This window comes from Empidonax traillii, unplaced genomic scaffold, assembly GCF_003031625.1.
Source record: "Empidonax traillii isolate 1590-97213 ecotype Southwest subspecies unplaced genomic scaffold, ASM303162v1 scaffold717:size860381, whole genome shotgun sequence".
NCBI lineage: Eukaryota > Metazoa > Chordata > Aves > Passeriformes > Tyrannidae > Empidonax > Empidonax traillii.
This window is the reverse complement of record NW_020955910.1, coordinates 839,487-860,381: the sequence shown is the minus strand read 5'-3', so window position 1 is coordinate 860,381 and position 20,895 is coordinate 839,487. Positions and strand designations below refer to the sequence as shown.

Here is a 20,895-nt window from a genome sequence, read left to right as displayed (position 1 = left end):
TTTTTCCCCCTCCCTTTCTTCCGTTTCGCCCCATTTCCTCCTTTTCCTCCCCGTTTTTTCTCCCGTTCTTCACCGTTCCCCTCCCTTCCCCGTTCCTCGATGTTCCCCCCGTTTTCCTTCATCCCCCCTATCCCTCCTCCCCCTGTGTCACGCAGCACCTTCCCTGTACACTCCACCCTGTCACCCCCAGTGTCCCCCAATACTCCTCTGAGCCCTCACTCCTCCCGTGCCCCTGGTTCCTGCGGGTCCCCCCCATCCTTCTGCCCCCTAAAATCTTCCCTCAGGAGATCTGGGGATCTCTTGGCTCGCGTGGTTGGGGTTGGTGTGTGCAGTCCAACGCTGGCACAGGCAGGTTTTGGGGGGCACCCCCTCCAGGAGCAGGTGCCTTTGGATGATGTGGCAGTGCTGTGCCCCATCCTCTTAATGGTTAATCCCAAATATTCAAGGATCCCAACATCTTTTCCCTGTCCATTGGTCATGCTGAGAACCACTCTGGGTAAAACAGGCTGCCTCGCTGCCCTACAGAAATTGCAGGGTAGTTGTCTTTTTTTAAAAAAAAAAAAAAAAAACAACAAAATGGGTAGTTCAGAAATCATAGGGGATGCAGGAGGTTCTTTTGATAAAACAACAAGAATAGTCCAGATTTTATTTTAGACTCCTCTTCCCCCCCCCTCACCCCATTTTCATTTCAACCACTAATTACAAAGTACAGGCTGGAGGCTCGGCCGTGGTGGAGCGAGGGAGGAGGAGACGCGTGCGCTGGGCGCGGAGAGAACAATTTCACCAACTGCTCATTTTGGACACAGGGATCAAACGAGGTCCCAGGTGACAGGTCCCCACTGCCACGGCCAGAGCCGTCCCACGGCGTTGCTGTGTGTGCAGGGGACAGCCAAGGGCCAGCAGTTATGAGGGAAACATCATCTTTCATTGTGGTTCTCCGGATCAAACCTCTGCCAGCCACACCGTGGGCAGAGTAGCGTTCGGTGGCTGAGCAGGGAGGAGTCGTGACTGCAGAGGGGGAACTCTGAGAGAGAGAGAGAGGGAATAAACTGTGGGACCCGTGGTGGGAGTCGTGTGTGAATCAGCACAAAACCTCCTGCTCCAGGATCGCAGAATCCCAGACTGGCTTGGGTTGGAAGGACCTCAAAGCTCATCTCATTCCACCCCCCCTGCCGTGGGCAGGGACACCTTCCACGAAGCTGCTCCAAGCCCTGTCCAGCCTGGCCATGGGCCTTGCCCAGGGTTGTAGTTGGATCCCCATGATCAAGGTTGTGTTTTTTCTGTGAGTTCAGAGACTCTGAGCCCCTTTTTTGTGAGCTCAGCAACAGCCACATACAGAAGCAGAGCTGAGCAGCGTCCTGGTGTGACGGAATCCGTGCCACTGGGCTGACTAACATCCATGGGGAGTGGGTGATCCATCTCTCCTTGTTAGGCATTTGCTGGTAACAGCCAAGCCCTGGAAGCTGGTCAGAAGATAACCATCTCTGTGGGAGTGCGTGGCAGGGTGTTTGTTTCCTGCACTGTTCTCTCCACTGCTCCCGTTCCTGGCACGGGGAGCATCAGTGGTGTGGAATGCTCCAGCAGGTTTTCCCTGCAGCACATAGGGAATGACAAGAAATGGGTCAGACACAGGTTTTGGCATCAGTGTGACCCACGTGCCCCTCTGAGAGCACTTTTGTCCCATGTTACTGCGCTGTGGCAGAGATGAAGAGCAGCCTGTGGGCTCCAGGGTCAGCTTTTCTCTGGTGTCTCGGTCCTCATTCCTGCTAGGTGTGAAGTGTGGGTGATATCCTGGGAAAACATGGGTGCAGCAGGCTTGGGGAGCAAGGAGCCAGGCTTTGAGAGCTGGTCTCTGGGCTGTGTGGATTAGGGTGGTGTGGTGTTGAGTAGAAAACTTTCCAGGTGGTGTCTTTTGGGAAATCCCTGTAGCAGGCCTGAGACAGTGAAAGCTGGGAACTGGTTGTGAAAGTGCTTGTTTTCAGCATCATCCTGTGTTTGCCTCTCTGCCCCCGTGTAACCTCATGTCAGGACTTCCTCCCTGTACACGAGGATGAATTGCATTTGGTGTTTTTGGGGTTGCCTCGTCTTTCCCTTCTCTGCTCATTGCTCCCCCCTCTCCCCTCAGTGGCTCCTGAAATTCTGATGGGAAAGGCTGCTTCACTGGAACACATTCCCTTTTCCCTTGAATCCCAAATGCAGGAGCATTTAGAAGCTGAAAGTAAAGCTGATTATAAGCAGACCTCACCGAGCTTTATCCCTCGAGAGGAGGGCAGAAAGACGCCCAACTGGATTTGTAATCACTTAGGATGTGACTAACAGCACGAGCCAGCCAGAAACCTCCCCGTGCAGCGACTCTGTTGGAAAACATCAATTTGTCAAAGCTAAAAGCTTCCATGGGAATCACATACGCTGTTTTGTTCAGGAGTAGTTGGGGGGTTTTGGGGTACAAGATGAAACTTCTGGTCAAAACAAGAAACCCGAAGAGATCCCTCCCCACCCCAAAGTAGTCGGATGGTCAGTCCAGCTGCTGGCACAGATGTTTGGGGCAGGGGAACTGCTTTTAGCAGCAACCCCTGTGACTTCTTGATGCCCATCAAACCCATCAGGCTCTCCAGTTGGGAGACAGGCTCACCCCACGTGCAGAGTGGCTCCAGTTCCCTGGGGATGTGTGAGCTTCTCACACACTCAGACTCCCATTCATCCAACACCTGGATGCAGCACACTATGCTTCCCAAACCTCCCACTCTTCCCCAGCTGGGTGTTGGGCAGGATCCAGTGGCTGGAAGCTCCCGCTTTGGCCCCTGCTGATCTGAGTCTCGGGAGCTCCCTGTCCAGGAATCCGGGCTCAGGTTTATTGGGAAAACTTGGAGCTTTCCTCCCTGCTGGGGTAGATGCTTTCCAGGAGGGAAAAGGTGCCGAGTTTGCAGTGGGGACCGAGGGGTCTGTCACCAGACCCTGCCTCAAAGAGGTCCCCACTTACTCCCGTGCCACAGTCACCTCCAGGCAGCTCCTAAACAGGAAACTGCTCCAAAGCAGAGCCCCCCCTGCTGCCATTCCTGCGAGTGAGGCCCCTGTGAGAGGTCTGTGCCGTCTCTGCTCTGGCTGTTGTCCTCTGTTGTGTTTTCTCTCCGTAGTAACGTGCCAGTAGCTCCCTGGGGAGCAAGACCAGCCCGTGGCTGCAGCCTGGGATGCACGAGCTCCTCGGGACGTCTTGTCCTCTCAGCTCACCCCACACACAGCTTCTGCTTTCTTTTTTTTTTTTTTTTTTTTTTTTCCCCCCTCTTTTTTGGCTCAGCAGCAGATGAGCTGAGCTGCCTCCTGCCTCTGGCTTTTCCTGTGTCTGAGAGTGGGAAATGGGGCTGGCGTGTGTTCTTCCCTCCCCTTGCTCTCGGGGAATGGTTTTGCAGCAGGGTCCTAAGGAGGCTGGAACGCAGGGGCTGCTCCAAAGGCTGGAGCACAGAAGGCCAGGCCCCTGCCCTGCTCCAGTCCTGGGCACACAAAGGTGTATGGTGGGCTGGGGCCAGCACAGAGGGACAGGGAGAAGGGAAAAGGGCTGGAGGGACGGGTCTTGCTGTGCTGGAGCATCCCCTCACCAGCCAGATACTTTGTGCATGCCAGGAGAGGGGGGCAGTGAAAGATGGGCTTGAAAAGGGTGCTTTTATCTTCCCAGATGCCTGGCGTGGCCCTTGCTCAGCTCAGGTTGGGGCTGGGCTCTCTGCTTGTTGCCCCCAGGCTCATGAGCCAGCCTGGGGACTCATGTCTGGTGTCACAGCTGAGCCTGTGGCACAGGGGCCTCTGCTGCGCCTGCCTGGATGGGAGCTCCGTGCCACTGCTCCTGGTGGAAACCCTCCATGGAGAGCAAGTCTAGACCTGGTGTCTCACCCAGCTCCTGGGAAAGCTCCCCCTTCCCTGTGCACCCTGTGATTTGAGGGAGGGACTGGGGAGAGCAGGGCACCAGCTGTGCTGCCATTGCTGCAGCCTCCTCCCTGTGCTGATTTGCATTGACTCAACTTCCTTGCCGTGGCCTCGCAGGGGAGTGTCAGCCTCTCAGGCACCACGGTCAGGCTCAGGGGCACCTCTGGGGCTGGCTGAGACCTGAGCCTGCTTTGCCAAGCTCTGCCTGTGCAGGCTGATCAAACCCCCATCTGTCCCAAAGTCCGTGGGGATGAGGCAGGCAGGAGGCCGGCACGCGGCGTCTCTTCTGCCACAGTTTGGTGGGGTTTCTGCTTCTGTGCCCTGCCTTCCAGGGGGAATGCAGCTGGGTGCTCCCAGGAAGGGTCAGCACTGCTTCCATCTCCCCCAGCTTTCCTGGGAGCAGCAGGAACTGGCTTCTTCCAAGCCATCGCTGTCACCTGCAGGGTCCACACCAAACCCCGTGGCACGAGTGTCCCGGGTTTCAGGCACCGTGTGGCTCAGGGTCCCATCCCTGAGGTGAGCACGTACAGATGTGCTTATGTACTTGGCTGAACTGGGATGTTTCTCTGAAGTGGGACTGGTGTCCTGGAGCACTGACAGCACTGGCTTTCTGTGCAGAGCTGGTTGTAAAATGTTTTGGGCTCTGTGTGTGTGTTCGTCTGGCTGGGGGTTTGTGGTGCTGCTGTGGTACAGGGAATATCAAGGGAAAGCCTGTCCAGGGCAGATCTGAGATGCTCTAAACACTGCATCACCTTCTGCTTTAAAATGCATTTGTGTGTGTGATGTGATGCTTCTGAGCAGATCATACAGGAAAAAGTATGGTTTAGGAAAAAAAAAAAAAAAAAAAAAGACCTTTTGCTCTGTCACCAATTTAGTTTTAAACTTCTCAAAGCTTCAGGCAGAGGCTGTGGAAAGTTTTGGCCTGGGGGGAGAATGGGGGTGGAAGGGCTGGAGCGTGTGAAAGCCGCCGTTATAAGATCATTTTACAGCCTCTGGTGCTGCCAGCTCTGCCCTTGTCACCCCTGGGAGAGCTGCCACCAAATATGCTGTGAGGGTGAGGGCACCTGCTTTGCTTGTGCCCCGACCTGGCTGGGTTCCTCTTGAGTGAGACAGGTCTGTGATGCTCCCATGGCTTTTTTTTGGGGTGTCTGGATCCACATGGAGAAACGCTGCTCTTCTCCCTTTTTTTCTCTTTGGGGAGACTAAAAGAGCTTGGCTTTTTGGTGAACTGGAGGCTGAGAGGGGCAGGACTGATGCCTATAAATACTTGGGGGAACGGCAGGGAGGGAAATTATTTATGTCCACCCAAGAACAATGTTGGCACGAGAACAAGCGGGTAGAAACCAGCAGGAATAAACTCGGGCTGGAAGCGTGAAGGTTTCCATGCGATGTCAGAGAATTGAGTGTCTGCATAAAAGGAGCAGGAACAAAACCTTGAGCTGCTTCTCTTGAAACACAAAATTCCAGTGGGCTCGTTTCTAGTGCATCTTGAATGCAGGGATGAGGCGAACTGGGCTGGAGTTGTCAGCTGAAATGCAGTGACACGGAGTGTACTGAGCTCAGCTAAAGCAAACAGTGAATGGAAGTGGACACTGTAGGCCTGCAGCTTCCAAAAGCCATTGGAGGGAAAGTTTCCGCTATTTTAATTGAGCTTGTCTCTTTGACTGGGGAATTGTGTTTCTGAAACTCACTTAAATACACAAACCGTCTAGAAATGAAGTGTTTGGTTTTGCATCAAAGGCAGAAGCTCAGGTTGTGCAGATGAAGCCAGAGAGGTGTTATGAGCTCTCCTCTGATTCACACGTGTGCTGAAACTTCTTCTTTCCTGTAACTGAGCTGCTGTGAGAAAGGTCAGGGTGTTGACACAGGACACCTGTGTGTGTACATGTAAATTTGTGTGCACAAACGCCCTTGCACACCTGTGTGCACTTTCCTGTGTGTTTGTGGGATTCATCTCTCCACCACCTTCCCCAAAACGTGTCTAGGCCATGCTGCAACACCAGACCAAGGAGTCTTGTCCTTTTTTATGTGCCACAACAAAAAACTCTGTGCTGGAGGAGAAAGGAATTCTTTTTCCCTCTCCTGTTTTTTGCTCTCTCCCTCACATCAACACATCCCACCCCTCCCCACAGCTGCTTTCCTACCCTAAACATGTTGTGTTGGCATCAGCGATTCAGGGATGGGTAGAAAACTTGCCCCTGCTCCAGGGGCTTGGAAAGGCTGAGCAGACCTGGCTCTGCTCACACCTCTGGGGGACCAAGGAGGGCACATCCAGGTGTCACTGAAAGCAAAGTCTCCCGCCCAGCACAGCCATTCCCATGGGCACGAGGGCTGGTGGAGCAATCCCAGAGCTGCCCATCCCCTGCTGTGGGCTGCCAGGAGACCTCCCCGTCCTCACCCCTCTCTCACACCCCCCAGGTTGCCATGACAAGGCAGTGCTGCTCTACGAGTACGTGGGGAAGCGGATCGTGGACCTGCAGCACACGGAAGTGCCGGATGCCTATCGAGGGAGAGGAATAGCCAAGCACCTGGCCAAGGTACAGCCCCAAACACCTAGAAGGGCAAGAGCTGTTGCCATCCCAGCTGTGGGTAGAGATCCTGGCTGAAGCCAGGCCCCGTCCCGTTGGAATTTTTTGTGTGCCCTGTGGGAGCCCTGCTCCGATGGGAGATGGGACACAGGGAAATTCCTGGTTTGGTGGCAAGAGGGGCTGGGTGAGTGCTTGGCCCGTTCCTCCTTGTGCCCACTGTGCAGGGGCTGATGGATCACCTCACCTGGGGGCTGGACCCCTCCTCTCAAACCTTCCCTGCCCTTGTGAGCCCTCTGCCTGCCTTGGGCCCTGCAGCCGTGCAGGGATAGCTGAGGAGCCACGAGGGACTGTGGGGTGATGCTTTGGGGTTACAGCTGCTCCCTGGCCCTGTAGGTCAGGGCAGATGGGTGGCATGATGGGCTAGGTCACCTGCCGTGCAGCATCCACCAGGCTGGATGTGTTGAGGGTTAAACTGAGAACCCTGTGCTGTGCTCTCTCCACAACCCTCTCCCTCCACCTGCCTCGCACAGGGGGTACCTGAGGGCAACCTGCTGCTTCCCCCGTCTGTGTGAGAGCTACAGGAGTCCAGACCCCCATGAGGTTGCAGAGGAGAGCGTAGGCTGAGGGTGCTGGTTGTATAACCTGTGTGTTCTCTCTGGTTGGTCACAGGCAGCCCTGGACTTCGTGGTGGAGGAGGACCTGAAAGCTCACCTGACGTGCTGGTACATTCAGAAATACGTCAAGGAGAACCCGCTGCCGCAGTACCTGGAACACTTGCAGCCTTAAGGCAGGACTGCTCCGACACCAGCACACCTGTCCCTGACTGTCCAACGCGGCCTTCGCTTCTCTGCGGTCTCAGGAAACCCCCTCCCACACTCGCAATTCCCGTGTTTTTTTTTTTAAGCGTGTCCATGTGGTGCGTGAGTGTGGGCACGACCTCCTCCGCCCCGCCCACGTGTGAGCATGGCTACAGCCCCTGGGCTAGGCTGGCTCTGGGCACACGTGGCGTCCCCCAGTGCTTCTCCCAAGCCAGGGGAAGGAAGAGGATGATTTTTTCCACCAAACTCCATCACCGGAGCAGGGGATGACTTGTGCTGCACCTCGTCCTCCCCGCTCCGCTTGGCGACAACTGTGAACTTGCTGGGGGATGTTGGTTAGGGGTGGTCGTGGGGCACCGGCCCCCCCTTTCCTTCTGGCAGCTGGGGGATTAAGCTTTGTGGAGCAGAGGGAGGTGCTGGAGGAGCCCCAGCCCTGAGGCAGGTTCATCCCCTCCAGCCTCCGCTGAGCTGTGTCCAAGCCCACGTGGAGTACGGATGAGAACACACGGACCGTGGTGGCACCTCGGGGGCTTTGCTGCGCCAGCTGTGGAGACACTGGGATGGTGACACCTCCAAGGCAAGGGGCAGGAGCCTTGTGAGGAGCAGACTTCAGCTGCAGGGGCTGTGGCAGCCTGTGCAGACGAGGAGAGGTGGCTGGGCTGCAGCTCCTGCCCAGCCTTCTGTTCACAACCCCGCCACGGCATCCCACAGGATCACGGGCTGTCATTCCTGTCTCTGCTCCTGGCCATCGGTGCTGCCCGTGCTGGTGTAGACACAGCCTGCTCAGGACAAGAGGCCAGCCCCCACAGCCAGCCCTGAGGGGACATCCCAGGGCACCAGGGTGGTTTCCTGCAGGTGAAGAGGAAGGCTCCCCCCATCTCCTTCAACTCCAGCTCTGCATCCCCTTCTGAGCCCCAGCTCGGAGCCATCATCCCATCCTGAGAGCAACAGGGGTAAGGCCTCCAGGACCTGCTCCTGGCTCATCTCCTGGAGCCACCTGCCTCCATGTGGATGCTGATGGCTTCTCCTTACAGCCTTTGGAAAGAAGCCCTGGCTCAGGGCATTACCTCTCTGCTCAGCTCCAGGCTCAGGTGCTGGCAGCATTGTGGGGTCCTCAGCTAGCAGAGGAACACCCTCACTTCGTGCTGTTCCCTCCATGGATAAGGACCCTGCAGTACAGCCCAGCGTTGCCACGGTTGGATGCAGAGGTATCACCATGATGGCAGGGCACTGCCTGGTTCCATCTTGCTGCCTGTCCTGCCTTGTCTGGGTTTTACAGAGCATGAGCTGCACCCCAGAGCACCTCCCACCGAGCTCTCGGGATTTTGCAGTGTCCCAGGGCAGGGCTGTGGTGTGGGAGACGATGCTTCTGACATCCCCAGCCCTGAGCAGCCACTGGGGGCTGAAGCCAGGCAGAAGGAAATGGAGAGCCTTTCACCTGGAGGCCAAATCCAGACCTAGCTTAGCTCAGCAGGGACTAAAGTTTACAATCTGTGCCACGGAGTGATCGAAGCCCCTACCGAGAGGCAGCTCAGGCCTCTCCCAAAGCTGAGCACAAAAAGTCTGTGGTGGCAAAGGCAAAACTCCTCCAGCCTCCTCTACTGATTGGGATGGTCAGAGATGGAGATCCTGTGGCTGATCTCAGCCAGGGAGGCCTTGAGCTGTTCCTCCTGGTCACCAGCTCGAGGCGAAGCCCTGCTGCCTGCCTGTGCTGCTCATCACCAGCGTAACACGGCCCTCTCAGGCTGGAGTTAAAACTCCCAAACTCCATCCCTGCCGTGCACAGGGCTGTGAGAGCTATGCCCACGCCCACCTCCTGCCTGGGGAGGGAGCTGTGCCCGGCAGCAGAGCCACCTCTGCCTTGTGCTGCTCAGGAAAGGCCTTGGGCTCAGCCCTACTGCTGCCTCGTGTTTCTGCCCTCTTGCTGCTTATTCCACCTGGGCTGTGACCTTCAGGATGGCTTCGAGGGACTGGGAAAGGGTTGCAGGTAACAAACTAAAGGGGCTCAGGAAGACATCTGGGCTGCTAAATGTTTCTTCTTTAACATGCAAAACACACTTCAACGTGTAGTTACAGGAGCAAGGCTGGTTCTGGTACAGCCGTGACGACAGAACCGTCCCTGCTCCTGATCCCAAGGTGAAGCTGAACCGTCTCCTCCCCTGCAAGCCAAGATAAGACACTGTTGTGTCTGTCACGGCAGGGCTGGATGCCTCACGTGAGCCTCTGCAAGCCTCTGCCCTGGTTTTGTGCTCATTTCCACTGTGTGGCAGTTCCCAGAAGTTCCCCGTTGTGTCAGCTCACTGCAGGCTGTGCTGTGGCCGCTGCACCAGCAGTGGCCTGGCGTCCAAGCCCGGCTCTGGAGCCCTTCGTGCTGCTCTGGCAGGAACCTCGTGCTTCCCAGCGCTGGATCACAAGTGGCAATCGCTGCCTTAAACCAGGCACAGCACACATGGTTTTGCTGCTGCTTTCCCTTCGAGGTGCTACGACCCCTCCAGTGTCTGACCCGACGGAGCCGTGTGCCAGTGCCCGTGCCAACACTGCTGTATCCATCCTCTGCCTTCCCTCCCCTGTGGCCCCTGATGCCGGTGAATAGCAATATCCACAGGTCACCAGCGATGCCGCGGTCCATGGTGCTCCTGGGATCCTGCACTGCCAGGCAGGAGATGGCTCGGGATCCCTCAGTGCTGGGCAGCCCTTCCCTGCCTCCCCACCAGCTGCCCCTTTTCCCCAGCTGGTCTCTGCAGAAAGGAGCTTTGAGTCCCTCTGCTGCCCCTTGGTGCTCACTAAGCCTGGAGGGAGTTGGGGAATTTTGAACTCTCCCCTGGCAACAGGAGCGTGGAAAGTGGTTTGGCTGTATATCGAGGTCCCCAAACCCATTTGAACTGCAGACCTTGGTGGGTGGGGGAATGCAGGTTGCTGTCAAGCCTGCAATTCCACAGCACCCGACTTGAAACTCCCCCCTCCCTCGTCCGCTCTCCAGCGTTGTCTTCCTCTGTCCCAGGTTTCCGTTCTGTTGGATTCGGTGGTTACGATGTGCCTTTCCTTCTCAGGACCTGTTACAAATGACCTTTCTGCTCTTGTTTATGTTTAACATTTTATCTTTAGCCCTCCCTCTGTCGTACTATAAGACATGAACATAATGCATGGAATACAGTACAATAAAAGTGTGGCTTAACTTGACCCCCAGTGGCTGTGCCGTGCTGGGGGGAGCGGGAGGAGGTGCCCATGGAACCAGGGGGCATTGGGCACTGTCACCTCTGGGCTGGATCCTGTCAGCTGAGTCTGTTCCCTCTGCCAGCTCACTCTCCTCAGCCCTCCTTGGAATTTCAGGCCACCCCTTTGGGAGTTATCCTGCTTCAGAGGCTGGAGTTTGGGTGAATCAGTGTGCCAGGGAGGGTGGTGTGGAGAAGGGGCCCAGCTTATTTACAGTTATAATTTGATCCGAAGTGACAAGTGGCCCCGGGGCTGCAGCTCAGGCAGGCAGAGCAGGGTTTGCTGCTCCCCGGGGACAGCGCAGGAGGGTTGGGGCTGTAGCCGGGCTGTTGCTGGTAACACACTCTGTTTACATTCCACATTCCAGACAGTCCATGCTCCGGCCTGTCCCAGCAGTGCTGCACGTTCTGCCGGGCTGGGCACGCTTCCCAAACACCTCTTGTTCCTGCAAATGCGCCCTTTACCTCCAGTAAAACAGCTGTCCCCCAAATCAGAGCTGAACTGCAGCGGCGTGGGAGGGCCCTGCAGGCTGGAAGAGCAGCCTCGGGATCGCTGGGAAGGTGGAGGCAGGCAGGGGGTTTGTTCTCTTGTCACATCGCATCACTTGGGAATAACGCTGTCAAAAAGAGGGGCTTTTCTAGGTCTGGGAGATGCAGAGCCAGCAGCACTCTCTCCTGAGGGGTGGTAGGATCTGAGGACAGATCTGTCCCAAAGAGCAGGGACCTGCAGAGCAGTTTGTTAAGGGAAAACTTAAAATTCCTGAGAAAAAGGCTCCTCTCCTGGGAGGAATCAGACTGGGAGCAAGAGGGGGCCCTGCAGAGGCACAAGGATCCTGGAGATCACTATCCAAGCACCTTTGGATGACCCTGCTGTTCCAGGGGTGGCCTTGGGACCAGAGGCTGAGGACAGGGTGGTCTTGGGACACCCCTACAAAACCTTCAGCATCCACTTCTGCTGGATCCACAGGAGCTGGGAGACCTCTGGCCCTACCTGCATTTCGTTTCTAGAGAAGCATTTCGTGATAAACTTTATATTGATTCGATGATGCCAGAGGTCTTTTCCAACCTAAGCGATCCTGTGCTGTGATTTATTCCTTCTCAGAGATGCAGCAGGGGAGCCTCCCCGCTCCTCTTTTGGGATCGACTAAAGGGGTCGAATTCACCCCAAAACGCCCATCCTCTCCTCTCCTCTCTGCGAGGCGCTGCTCGAGGGGATCCTGCATCCCTTCTCCCCTGCAAGGAGGGAACCTCCTTTCGGAGCAGCAACGCGAGGCGATGCCGAGGCCGATGAGCATTGCCCACCCTCCGCCGCGGCCCGGCACGTTCACCCCACCTCATGGCGGGGCCGCGGGGCAGGCCGGGATTCGCCGCGTGCTCCTCCCACGGCCGGCCCGCTCCGGCGGCAGATCCCGGGCGGTGGAGCCGAGCCGAGCCCCCCGCGGGGCCGCCCCTCCGCCGGTGCCCGGGGCTGTGCCCGGGGGTCCCACAGGGGTCCCGCCGCCGCGCCCGCCCAGCCTCGCCGCCCCCGCTCCCACCCCAGGACTACACGCCCCAGAGCCCCCCGCGGCCGTGAGGTGGCGCGAAGCACTGTGGGACTTGTAGTCCCGCTGCCGCCCTGACCCCGCCCCGCGCGGCGGCCGCCGCCGCCCTCGCGCACTACATCTCCCATCGGGCAGCGCGGCCCGGCCGCGGGCCGCCGGCGGAGACATTTGCGAGCCGAGTGTCTCCAAGATGGCGGCGTGGGGAAGGAGGCGCGGCGGCCCCGGCGGCACCAACAGCGGCGGCGGCCGGGACAGGTGAGGGCGCGGCGGGGGAACGGGCCGGGGGGCGGCGGGGGGAGCGGGGCCGCGCTGCACGAGGCTCCCCCAGCCCCGCGGCGAGGGTGGGGGCGCCGCGAGGGGAGCGCGGCCGGGCGGGGCGGGCGCGGGGCGCGGAGGGGCCGGGGGTGCCCGCAGGGGCGGCGGCGGGCGGGGAAGGTCAGCGCGGCCCGAGGGGCGAAGGTGAAGGCGGCGGCGCTGCCCGCGGCGGGATGCGGCCTCGGGGGCCGGGAGGAGGAGGGCCGGCCCCGGGAGGCTCCTTCCGTCCACGGCTATTTTTAAAGGCGGGGAGGGAGCGGCGAGTCCTCCAGGGTGACCTCCTTCTGCCGGGGCCCGGCGGGCGCGGGGCTCGGTACCGGGCCTGCTGCTGCTGCCGCCGGGGCGGGGGAGCCGCCAGGGCGGGCTGGGACTGCCCGCGGAGCAGGGGTGGAAGTTTGGGGATCGTTAACTTTAAAATGGGAAGACAAGAGACAGAAAGAAATGTCACAGAAATCAGTTAGGGTGGAAAAGACGTCTGAGATCGTCGAGCCCAACCTGTGACCGAACACCACCTTGTCAGCCAGACCAGAGCACTGAGTGCCTCACCCAGTCTTTCCTTAAGCACCTCCAGGGACGGTGACTCCCATTCCCTGGGCAGCCCCTTCCAATCGCCCTCTCTGTGAAGAAATTCTTCCTGATGTCCGACCTAAACCTCCCCTGGCACAGCTTGAGACGGTGTCTCGTTGAGCTACTTTAAAAACCTGTGTGCACAGTTCCCCACCTGCTGAAAATGTCTGGGTTTATCCCGCATTTCCTGACGTTGGCATTTTTTCTGTCCTGCCCCAGGGCTGACTGATGTAACCGGCAGCTGCTGAAAGCTGCTGCAGTGTGTTGTGAGTTTTCTTTTGTCCTGCTGCCTCACCTCGAAACTCTGATATCCCTCTTAATTAGAAACTGTGATATCCCTCTTAATTTTTGTTGTGGCTTTCCCTTCACCCTGTTCCCTTGCTGTAATTCCTCACTGTTTGCTTTGATGGTGTTGAATCTACAGAGCCAAGGGAGAGCCACAAGTAGCCCTCAAAATTCTGGCGCTGATGTGAATTGCAGGAATGCCGCCTGTGTTCAGGGAATTCAAAAGTAATTGAACTGGAAGAGCCAATGGAATTTCTGCATCAGTGTGGTTCATATAAACAGCTAAGAATACCTCAGGGGTAAAGCTGTCTGCACCCAGTGCTGGCACTGCCCCAGCACAGGAGGTGTGGAGTTTTCATGAGGGTGTTTCATGTGGCACAGACCTGTCCTCCCAGCAGAAGAGAAGGGATAAAAAACAAACAAACAAAAAAAAAAAGGTATGAAAAAGAGCACTTAATAACTTCAATAAAAATTATTCTTCCAGGGTGAAAACTGGCGCAGACTTAAAAGTGAGTTCTTGCCGTGTAACTTCATCTGTGAACTGTACAATAATTGTTGTTTGAGGTGATTTGTGTTCAAAGCTGTGATTGCTCTTGATCTTGCGATGAAAAATACTCATAAACACGAGTCACTCCATGAACCTGCTGCCTATATTATTTTTCCTTTGCCAGTGAGGAGGAGATGGAGCAGAACAGATCCACCCCTGAGCAGCGTTTCCCAACCTCCATCGAAAGAGATGGTGGTTCTTTAGGTGCCACCCTGTGCAATCGTGACGGAGGATGATAATTCCAGTAGGTTTGGGGTGATGACAGCGAGGTGCTGCTTCTTCCTGGCAGCTGCAGAGCAGGAGATGCACATGACTGGGCCTCTGCCTCTCCATCAGAGGCTGATCCTAAACCACACCTGCCTGTCTCGTTCGGTGCTGCAGCGCAGGTTGTGTAGGGGCAGCGCTGACAGACCTGATGTCATCTCGTGATGAAATGTGCTTTTTATAGGGTGAACAGAGTTTTCTTACTCTGGGCAGGATTCTTGTCCAGAGACACATTCCTTTGAACTGAATATGCTGATCCAGTTTTCCTCGTAACTGAGCTGCTGCAAGGAGTGTTTGTAGTTGTCAGCCAGACGGTCTAAAAGGCATCTGTGTGTCGGAGGTGGTGTGAGGAGACTCAGTTCTGAATAAAATCCTGTCTGCTGTGAGACTGGAGCAGCTTTCATTTAAAAATATATATATATATAAAAAAAAAAAGACCAGCAACTCTCTGTAGAGACTGAATCCCTTCATAAATTTTTTTTTTTTTTAAGTCTGTAATTGGTCAAAAAGCGCTTGCCTTGCTAAGAGTGAATGTAAGGACATTAATTTCAAAGGATGTTTGGCTGTGAACTCCAGCTGGCTCTGGTGGTGAAATAATAACATTCAACAAAAAAATCCCCAAAACACTGAAGGGAACCAACTAAATATTTGTTTTCCTTCATTCTGGATAGACTCTTTAATGGAGACCGTCTAAAGGGAATTGTTGATCTGTAGACCAAAACAACTTTTTCATACAGAACAGACACTGGATTGTACTGGGTGTTTTTGTATAAAAGGCAGTGGACAGCGTGTCGTTTGTTCCCCTGGGAGATGTTCTGACAAACTCTGGAAAGAACAGCTTTCGTGTCATCACCGCTGCCTGCACTGGCTCCTCTGTGCCCTTACTGAGCTCTCTCACTACCTGCACTGCTCAGATTTCTGGTACTCTGCTTGCAGCAATGATTGACCTATTTCCATCAGCCTGGCTAATCATTAGTTGGCTTAAAATTGACACCTTCATGTTGTCCAGGGGCTGGAGTTTGTTGTTGTGGTTTGGTGATGTTTTCCTGAGCGTTCAGGGAATGTTCTGGTCCCTTGGTGAGGCTGCTTGAAGATCTCCCCAATGTTCTCCTGTCATTTTTCCTATTTGTATTTAAGGTGCATCTTCTGAACTAAGGTCTTGCTTTATTGCTAAGCTTTTCCTGTTCTTCCTCTGCTTTAATGCCCTTCCAAAGGCCCCAGGCCTGGTAGATTGTGGGGTCACCCAGCAGAGAAACAATTCCCCAGGTGTTTGAGCTGGGACGTGTTAGTGCTTCTCACACACCATATCCTGAGTAGGAGCACGCTGGTGAATATGACTTGGAGGTGGAATATTTCCACTGAGAATTAAAGCCAGTCCACAGCTCATTCCTTAATCTTGAAATTAAATTAAATTTCAAGAGGGATTTATGTCGGAGGGAGGGAGGGAAGTTTAGTGTTTCAGTTTGTCATGCCTTGACTGTTGACTTGCTCCAGCTTGGCTGAGAGGCTGACAATGCCCACAGACCTACTCTGGCCATCTAGAATGTCTTTTTTTTGCAGATCACTTGCAGAGCCAGCACAAAGCCCCTCTTGCACCGCTGAATTAGACTCTGTGCTGTTGGTGATACATCTTATCACTCTGCTGCAAGCCTTTCCTTTCTTACTTTCTTAACTACTAATCAAACTGGTCTTCATTTGCAGTTAATCTGATTGCCTGTTTGGTGCTCTGAGCAACACTGTTGCCCAGGAATATTCTCCTTTAAACAACAACAACAAAAAAAATTGAATAAAACTCGACCTACATGTTATGGGAGGGGTTTAAAAGGAGCTTTCTTTTGCCCAGAACTGTACCTGTGCTTTGTGCACCTTGAGATTGTTTCTAAGTGTGATTCTGAGCATTTTGCAGAACTGAGATGGTTGGATGACTTGAAACCCTCCCCAAAACTCTGTCTGGCAGATTGAGGAATGCCATTAGGCTGAGGGCAACCAACCTGGGAGGCTCAGGCAGGTGAGCAGCAGCAGGAGGAGGCTGAGGGTTCTCCCAGGATGTTTTTACCTGCCCTGTTCTCAGCACTCTGTTCCTTTGTTTCTCCCATTTCCACGTGGCACCCGGCAAAACTGAGCTCTCTTCACATGGAGTGGCATTGTGCCTCCTCCTTGGAATGTTATTGATTTCTTTATCCACAGAAAAGAGGCTATCCAATTGAAACTTCCATTTACCAGGCAAGTTAATGTTTTCAGGAGCCTGCTTCCAAGCTGGAAGTAGGGAAATGGAGCTGGAATTTGGGAAAAAATCCTTCCCCATGAGGGTGGGGAGGCCCTGGCACAGGTTGCCCAGAGAAGCTGTGGCTGCCCCATCCCTGGAAGTGTCCAAGGCCAGGCTGGACAGGGCTTGGATCAACCTGGGCTAGTGGAAGGTGTCCCTGCCCATGGCAGGGGGTAGCACTGGAAGGTCTTTTAAGTTCCCTTCCAACCCAACCCATTCCATGATTCGGTGGTTCTGGGAGCTGCTGGAGCTGCTATTGTTCAGCAGCTGCAGCACCCCTCTCCTGGTGCTCTCCGATATTCCCATGTTAGGAAGACAATCCAAATGTAATTTGAACCTTGCCCTATAGCTAACACAGACACTTCTGCCCCTCCTGCTGCTGCAGCTCTGTTAACAATGGATTCCTTATTTATGACTTTGGCAGTACCAAAATTTGACATCGGTGATTTTTAAGTGCTTTACATCTCGCTGTGCCAAATTGTTCAGAGTTCTGTCACATTCCCCCACCCAGGCATTCATTCTGCAGCAGGAATGAGACACTCAAATTTCTCAAGTATACAAAGCCTGAAGCTGCAATAGAACACATATTTGGATATAAGGTCCAGAACTCTTCTTACAGAACAACTGGACAACTCGTTAACTTAGCCCTCTTTTTTGGGGTGGGGAGACAGCTCCTGGAAAATCATTTGATGGAGTAATATTAACAACTGCTTTTAGGTTCTGGTCTGTCTAGTAAACAGCCTGACAGGCTTCTGAACACCTGGCAGCGTTTTATGTCTTCTGGAAGTAGGTGCTCTCTGGTTGTTTACTATTCTTTTCAGTAAAACAGAGTTTATACAAAATCCCCACACTTGATGACTTGGTGCCAGCTCAGAGTTGCTTGCACAGCTCTGCATTTGTGTTTGTCATGGCCAGGGGGTGGGTGACAAGCTCCAAAAGGCAAATTCCGTGGCCTGCAGTGTTTGAGCAAATCCAGTTGCTTTGGGTGGATTTGTTGGTTTGCAGCTGCCGTGTTCAGTTGAAAGGCTGTGTCAGGAGAGGTTCACTCTGTGCATCGAGGCCCTCGCTCCCACTCAGCTGAAACCTTCTCAAGCCCACATACCTCATCTGTGTCTATTTCTACATCATCTGCAATCAAACCAGTTTTCACTTTTCTTGCTCTGGGGGCAGCCAGTTCTTCTGTGGAAATCATAGGTGGTAACCCCACTTCTCTGCACAGAAGTGGAGACTTGCTGCTTGCCTTGCTGCCTCTTCACGTGTGCTCTCGTTGGAGCAGTTCATTTTTCTTTCTTTGTCGTCGGTTTTGGATTGTCTGTTTTGCCATGTGCAGCTTCAGCACCGTGATACAGATTTATTCTGATTTTTTAGAGGACTCATTTGAAGAAACAGCACAGTCAGGGGGGCAGACTTTCTCAGGGATGAAGCCTTTGTGCAGCTTAGTTCCCAGTGGTATTTCTTTTCCAACAGAACATACTTTAAATTCTGCTTGTTTTGGCGTAGGAGGATTGTGCTTTCCTTGACTTTATTGTTATAAAGCCCCAGAGCCTGGCAAGCCAAAAGATTCCAGAGGAGATGGACAGTGCTGCCTCTGGCCAGCCTGTTGGATTCCTGTCCTCTGACAGGTGTCTGTGGTATGGCTCTGCTTGTGCAGTGATGGTGAAAGGAAAAAGGGGTGTTCAGAGGGAAGGACAGGCAAGGAGAAGTGAGGCTGATGGGTTAATGCCACCTGTCCTGGTGCTGGGCCTGGAAAAATCCCATGTAATGTAGTTACTGGATTCCTGGAGTTAGAAGCCCAGTTCCCATGGCTCCTGTACAGGCAGAGAAGGAACGGGCTCGTGGGAGATCCCGGACTGACAAAGGTCCCTGAGCTGTTAGTTGAATTTGGATTCTGTTTCTCTATTTTGCAGACCCATCTGCATATTCCTAAGCATTACAACACACTGAAAGTGCTCCTTGGTAGGAAATAACTAATTTTATCTGGAGGGTTGTGTTAGCGCTGGGTTGGCTTCCAGCTTGAAAATGCCTTTCAGCAACAGCTTTTCCATGAAGTCATTGTGCCCTGGCAGGTGGTTTCACAGAGTCTGGGTGTGCTGAGTTACCTTAAGTCTCAGCATGTCTTTTGTAATGGAACTGGAGTTTTTCATTTGGAAGAAGCTGCACTTGGAACATCCAAGAAAAAGAATCCTTGGCAGCAGCCGTGACCAGTGGTGTCCTTAATGTAACACCTGCCTAACTGGTTCTTTGCTAGAAACTCCTGATACAGGTGCTGTCCTTAAATTTTTTTTTTGTTCTTTAAATACCTTCCAATTCACCACAGAACATCAGAGCCCACCACATCCTGTGCTGAAAGAGTTAATGGTAATTTCCCAAACAAGCTGATGGCCCTAAAGAAGCCCCTGGCATACACGGAATTCAGGTGGATTTTTATTTTTCTTTCTACCCATGAACAGGCCAAGGGGGAAATGCACTGCAGAGAACTCAATAACTGCCTTGTAAGTTGAGTTTTCATTGTGGGTTATATAAATTCCAGCCAGACTTTTAATGAAATTGCTTATTACTCTGCTTTGGGAGAGGGTGGTGCCTCTCAGGGGTCCTGCTGGTTGATGTTTGCTGCTGTTACAAATGCAGCTACTTCTGGCAACAGCTTGTAATTTAACAATATTCTTGATTACAGCTGGCCACTGCTCAATCCCCTTTGCAGCATGAGTGGAGCTGCGCATTAAGGATAATGTTTGGCAACAGCAGCTTGTGAATGTGTATTTTTCTCCCTTATTTTCCAGTGCATGCACATAAGTACCACTGCACTAATGGAGCAAAAAGTGCTCCTTCCATTCTCCACATCAGCAGTGTTTTCCTCCTGCTATCAGGAGGGTCTAAATGCTGCGGGGATGAGGCTGTTTTGTCTGCTGAGATTAGGTCAAATGTGTGTGTGATTTGTTCTCTCTCTGCTAAAGGAATCTGCTGGATATTTTTATCCTTGAGAGGCCACGTGCTCAGTTTTGCTCTGGTTAAGCACAAGTATGTCAGAAATAGTCATTTCTGCTTAGAAGGGAGGATTTTGCTGTGTTCTCATGGGTAGGTTTTTACCCTTTCTCAGGGCAGGTGAGCAGTCATAATCCTGTTTCTTAGCAGTCTGTCCATGAACGCAGCTGCAGCTGTGATGCTGTGGTGGAGGGTGAAGGGAAGGTGGAAACTGAACTGATGTGACTCCAGGTAGTTAAAAACTGCTGCTCCAGCGCAAGTCCCGTGAATCCCCTGTCAGTAGGGAATGTAACTCCCAATAACATCAGCAGCTCTTTCTGCACTGCTAAAGCCTGTCTGAGTTAAAACCATTCCTTTCTTGCTTTGCTGCATCCTACGTCAGGAGAGGAGTGTTCTGCCACAGAGTGCTCTGCTGCCTTCCTCACCTTCTCTCAGCAATGTTTCTTGGCTATCCTTGTTGGATTTGCTATGGATTTACTAGGTTGGCTTTACTATGGAAGACTAAATACCAAGCTTCATCAGTGGCAAGGAGGTAACTATTGTGGGGTGAAAGCAAACGTATTCATCTAGAGATGCTTCCTCTCTCACAACCTTCCAGTGCAGTTTGTCCTCTTGATGGATGAGCTGCTGGTCTCGTTTTCTGTGAAAACTCCCTGAAGTCTGTGTGGTTTGTCCAGTGGGGCGTTGTGGTCACTAAGGTCTGAGTGACACTTCCACCATCTCCAGAGAAACTGCTTGGGTATCAGTGTGAGGAATCATTTCAGGACTGTTAACAAGATCCTATTTCTCAAATGGCTTTATGCCCTCCAAGTCAGGAAAAGGTAAGAAAAATATGTTGCCTTATTTTGGGTTGAATTATTGTACAGCAGGTGTAACGAGCTGATGTGAAATGAAGCTTGAGTTGAAAAAGCTGCTGGTTGTGGAGCAGAGGCAGTGCCCGACCTTGAGGGGCTGCCCTCACGTGGGGCACTTCTCTGCCGCTCCCCAGCCGGGTGGGTGAACATCCCGTCCTTAAGCTCCGTCGTTTTAATGCCGAGTTTCCCGTTAACAGGGTCACCTTGTCCTCCACGGACTGTTACATTGTGCACGAGATCTACAACGGGGAGAACGCTCAGGACCAGTTTGAGTACGAGCTGGAGCAGGCCCTGGAAGCGCAGTACAAGTACATCGTGATAGAGCCCACGCGCATCGGGGACGAGACGGCCCGCTGGATCACCGTCGGGAACTGCCTGCACAAGACGGCCGTGCTGGCGGGCACCACCTGCCTCTTCACCCCCCTGGCACTTCCAGTAGATTATTCTCACTACATCTCCCTGCCCGCTGGAGTGCTGAGCGTGGCCTGCTGCACCCTGTACGGGATCTCGTGGCAGTTTGATCCCTGCTGCAAGTACCAAGTGGAGTACGATGCCTATAAACTCTCCCGCCTGCCCCTGCATACGCTCACCTCGTCCACCCCCGTGGTGCTGGTGAGGAAGGACGACCTGCACAGAAAGAGACTGCACAACACGATAGCACTCGCTGCCCTGGTGTACTGTGTAAAGAAGATCTATGAACTCTATGCTGTATGACTTCAGCAGGCAAGAGAGAAACCCACAAAAGACAAGTGTATTAAAAGACTCCCACAGTAACGTTTTGTTTTTCCTCTTTGACAAGCA

The 20,895-nt window shown here is 53.8% G+C and overlaps 2 protein-coding genes across 2 annotated transcripts in view; both read left to right on the top strand.

The window, feature by feature from the left end:
- Positions 1-155: 155 nt before the first annotated feature.
- Positions 156-7,320, top strand: NATD1 (N-acetyltransferase domain containing 1; the record flags this gene model as incomplete). Its single annotated transcript, XM_027900298.1, has 3 exons — positions 156-348; positions 6,334-6,452; positions 7,113-7,320. Coding segments are annotated over 3 exons (429 nt in total), but the record flags the coding sequence as incomplete, so codon positions are not given.
- A 4,842-nt stretch (positions 7,321-12,162) lies between these two features.
- The window catches only part of TMEM11 (transmembrane protein 11), a 29,526-nt gene continuing 20,793 nt past the window's right edge, over positions 12,163-20,895 (top strand). Inside the window, exons 1-2 of the mRNA XM_027900282.1 lie at positions 12,163-12,269; positions 20,292-20,895. Coding sequence (XP_027756083.1) covers positions 12,205-12,269; positions 20,292-20,808 — 582 coding nt within the window. The 5' untranslated portion in view covers positions 12,163-12,204 and the 3' untranslated portion in view covers positions 20,809-20,895. The remainder of the gene's footprint in view (positions 12,270-20,291) is intronic.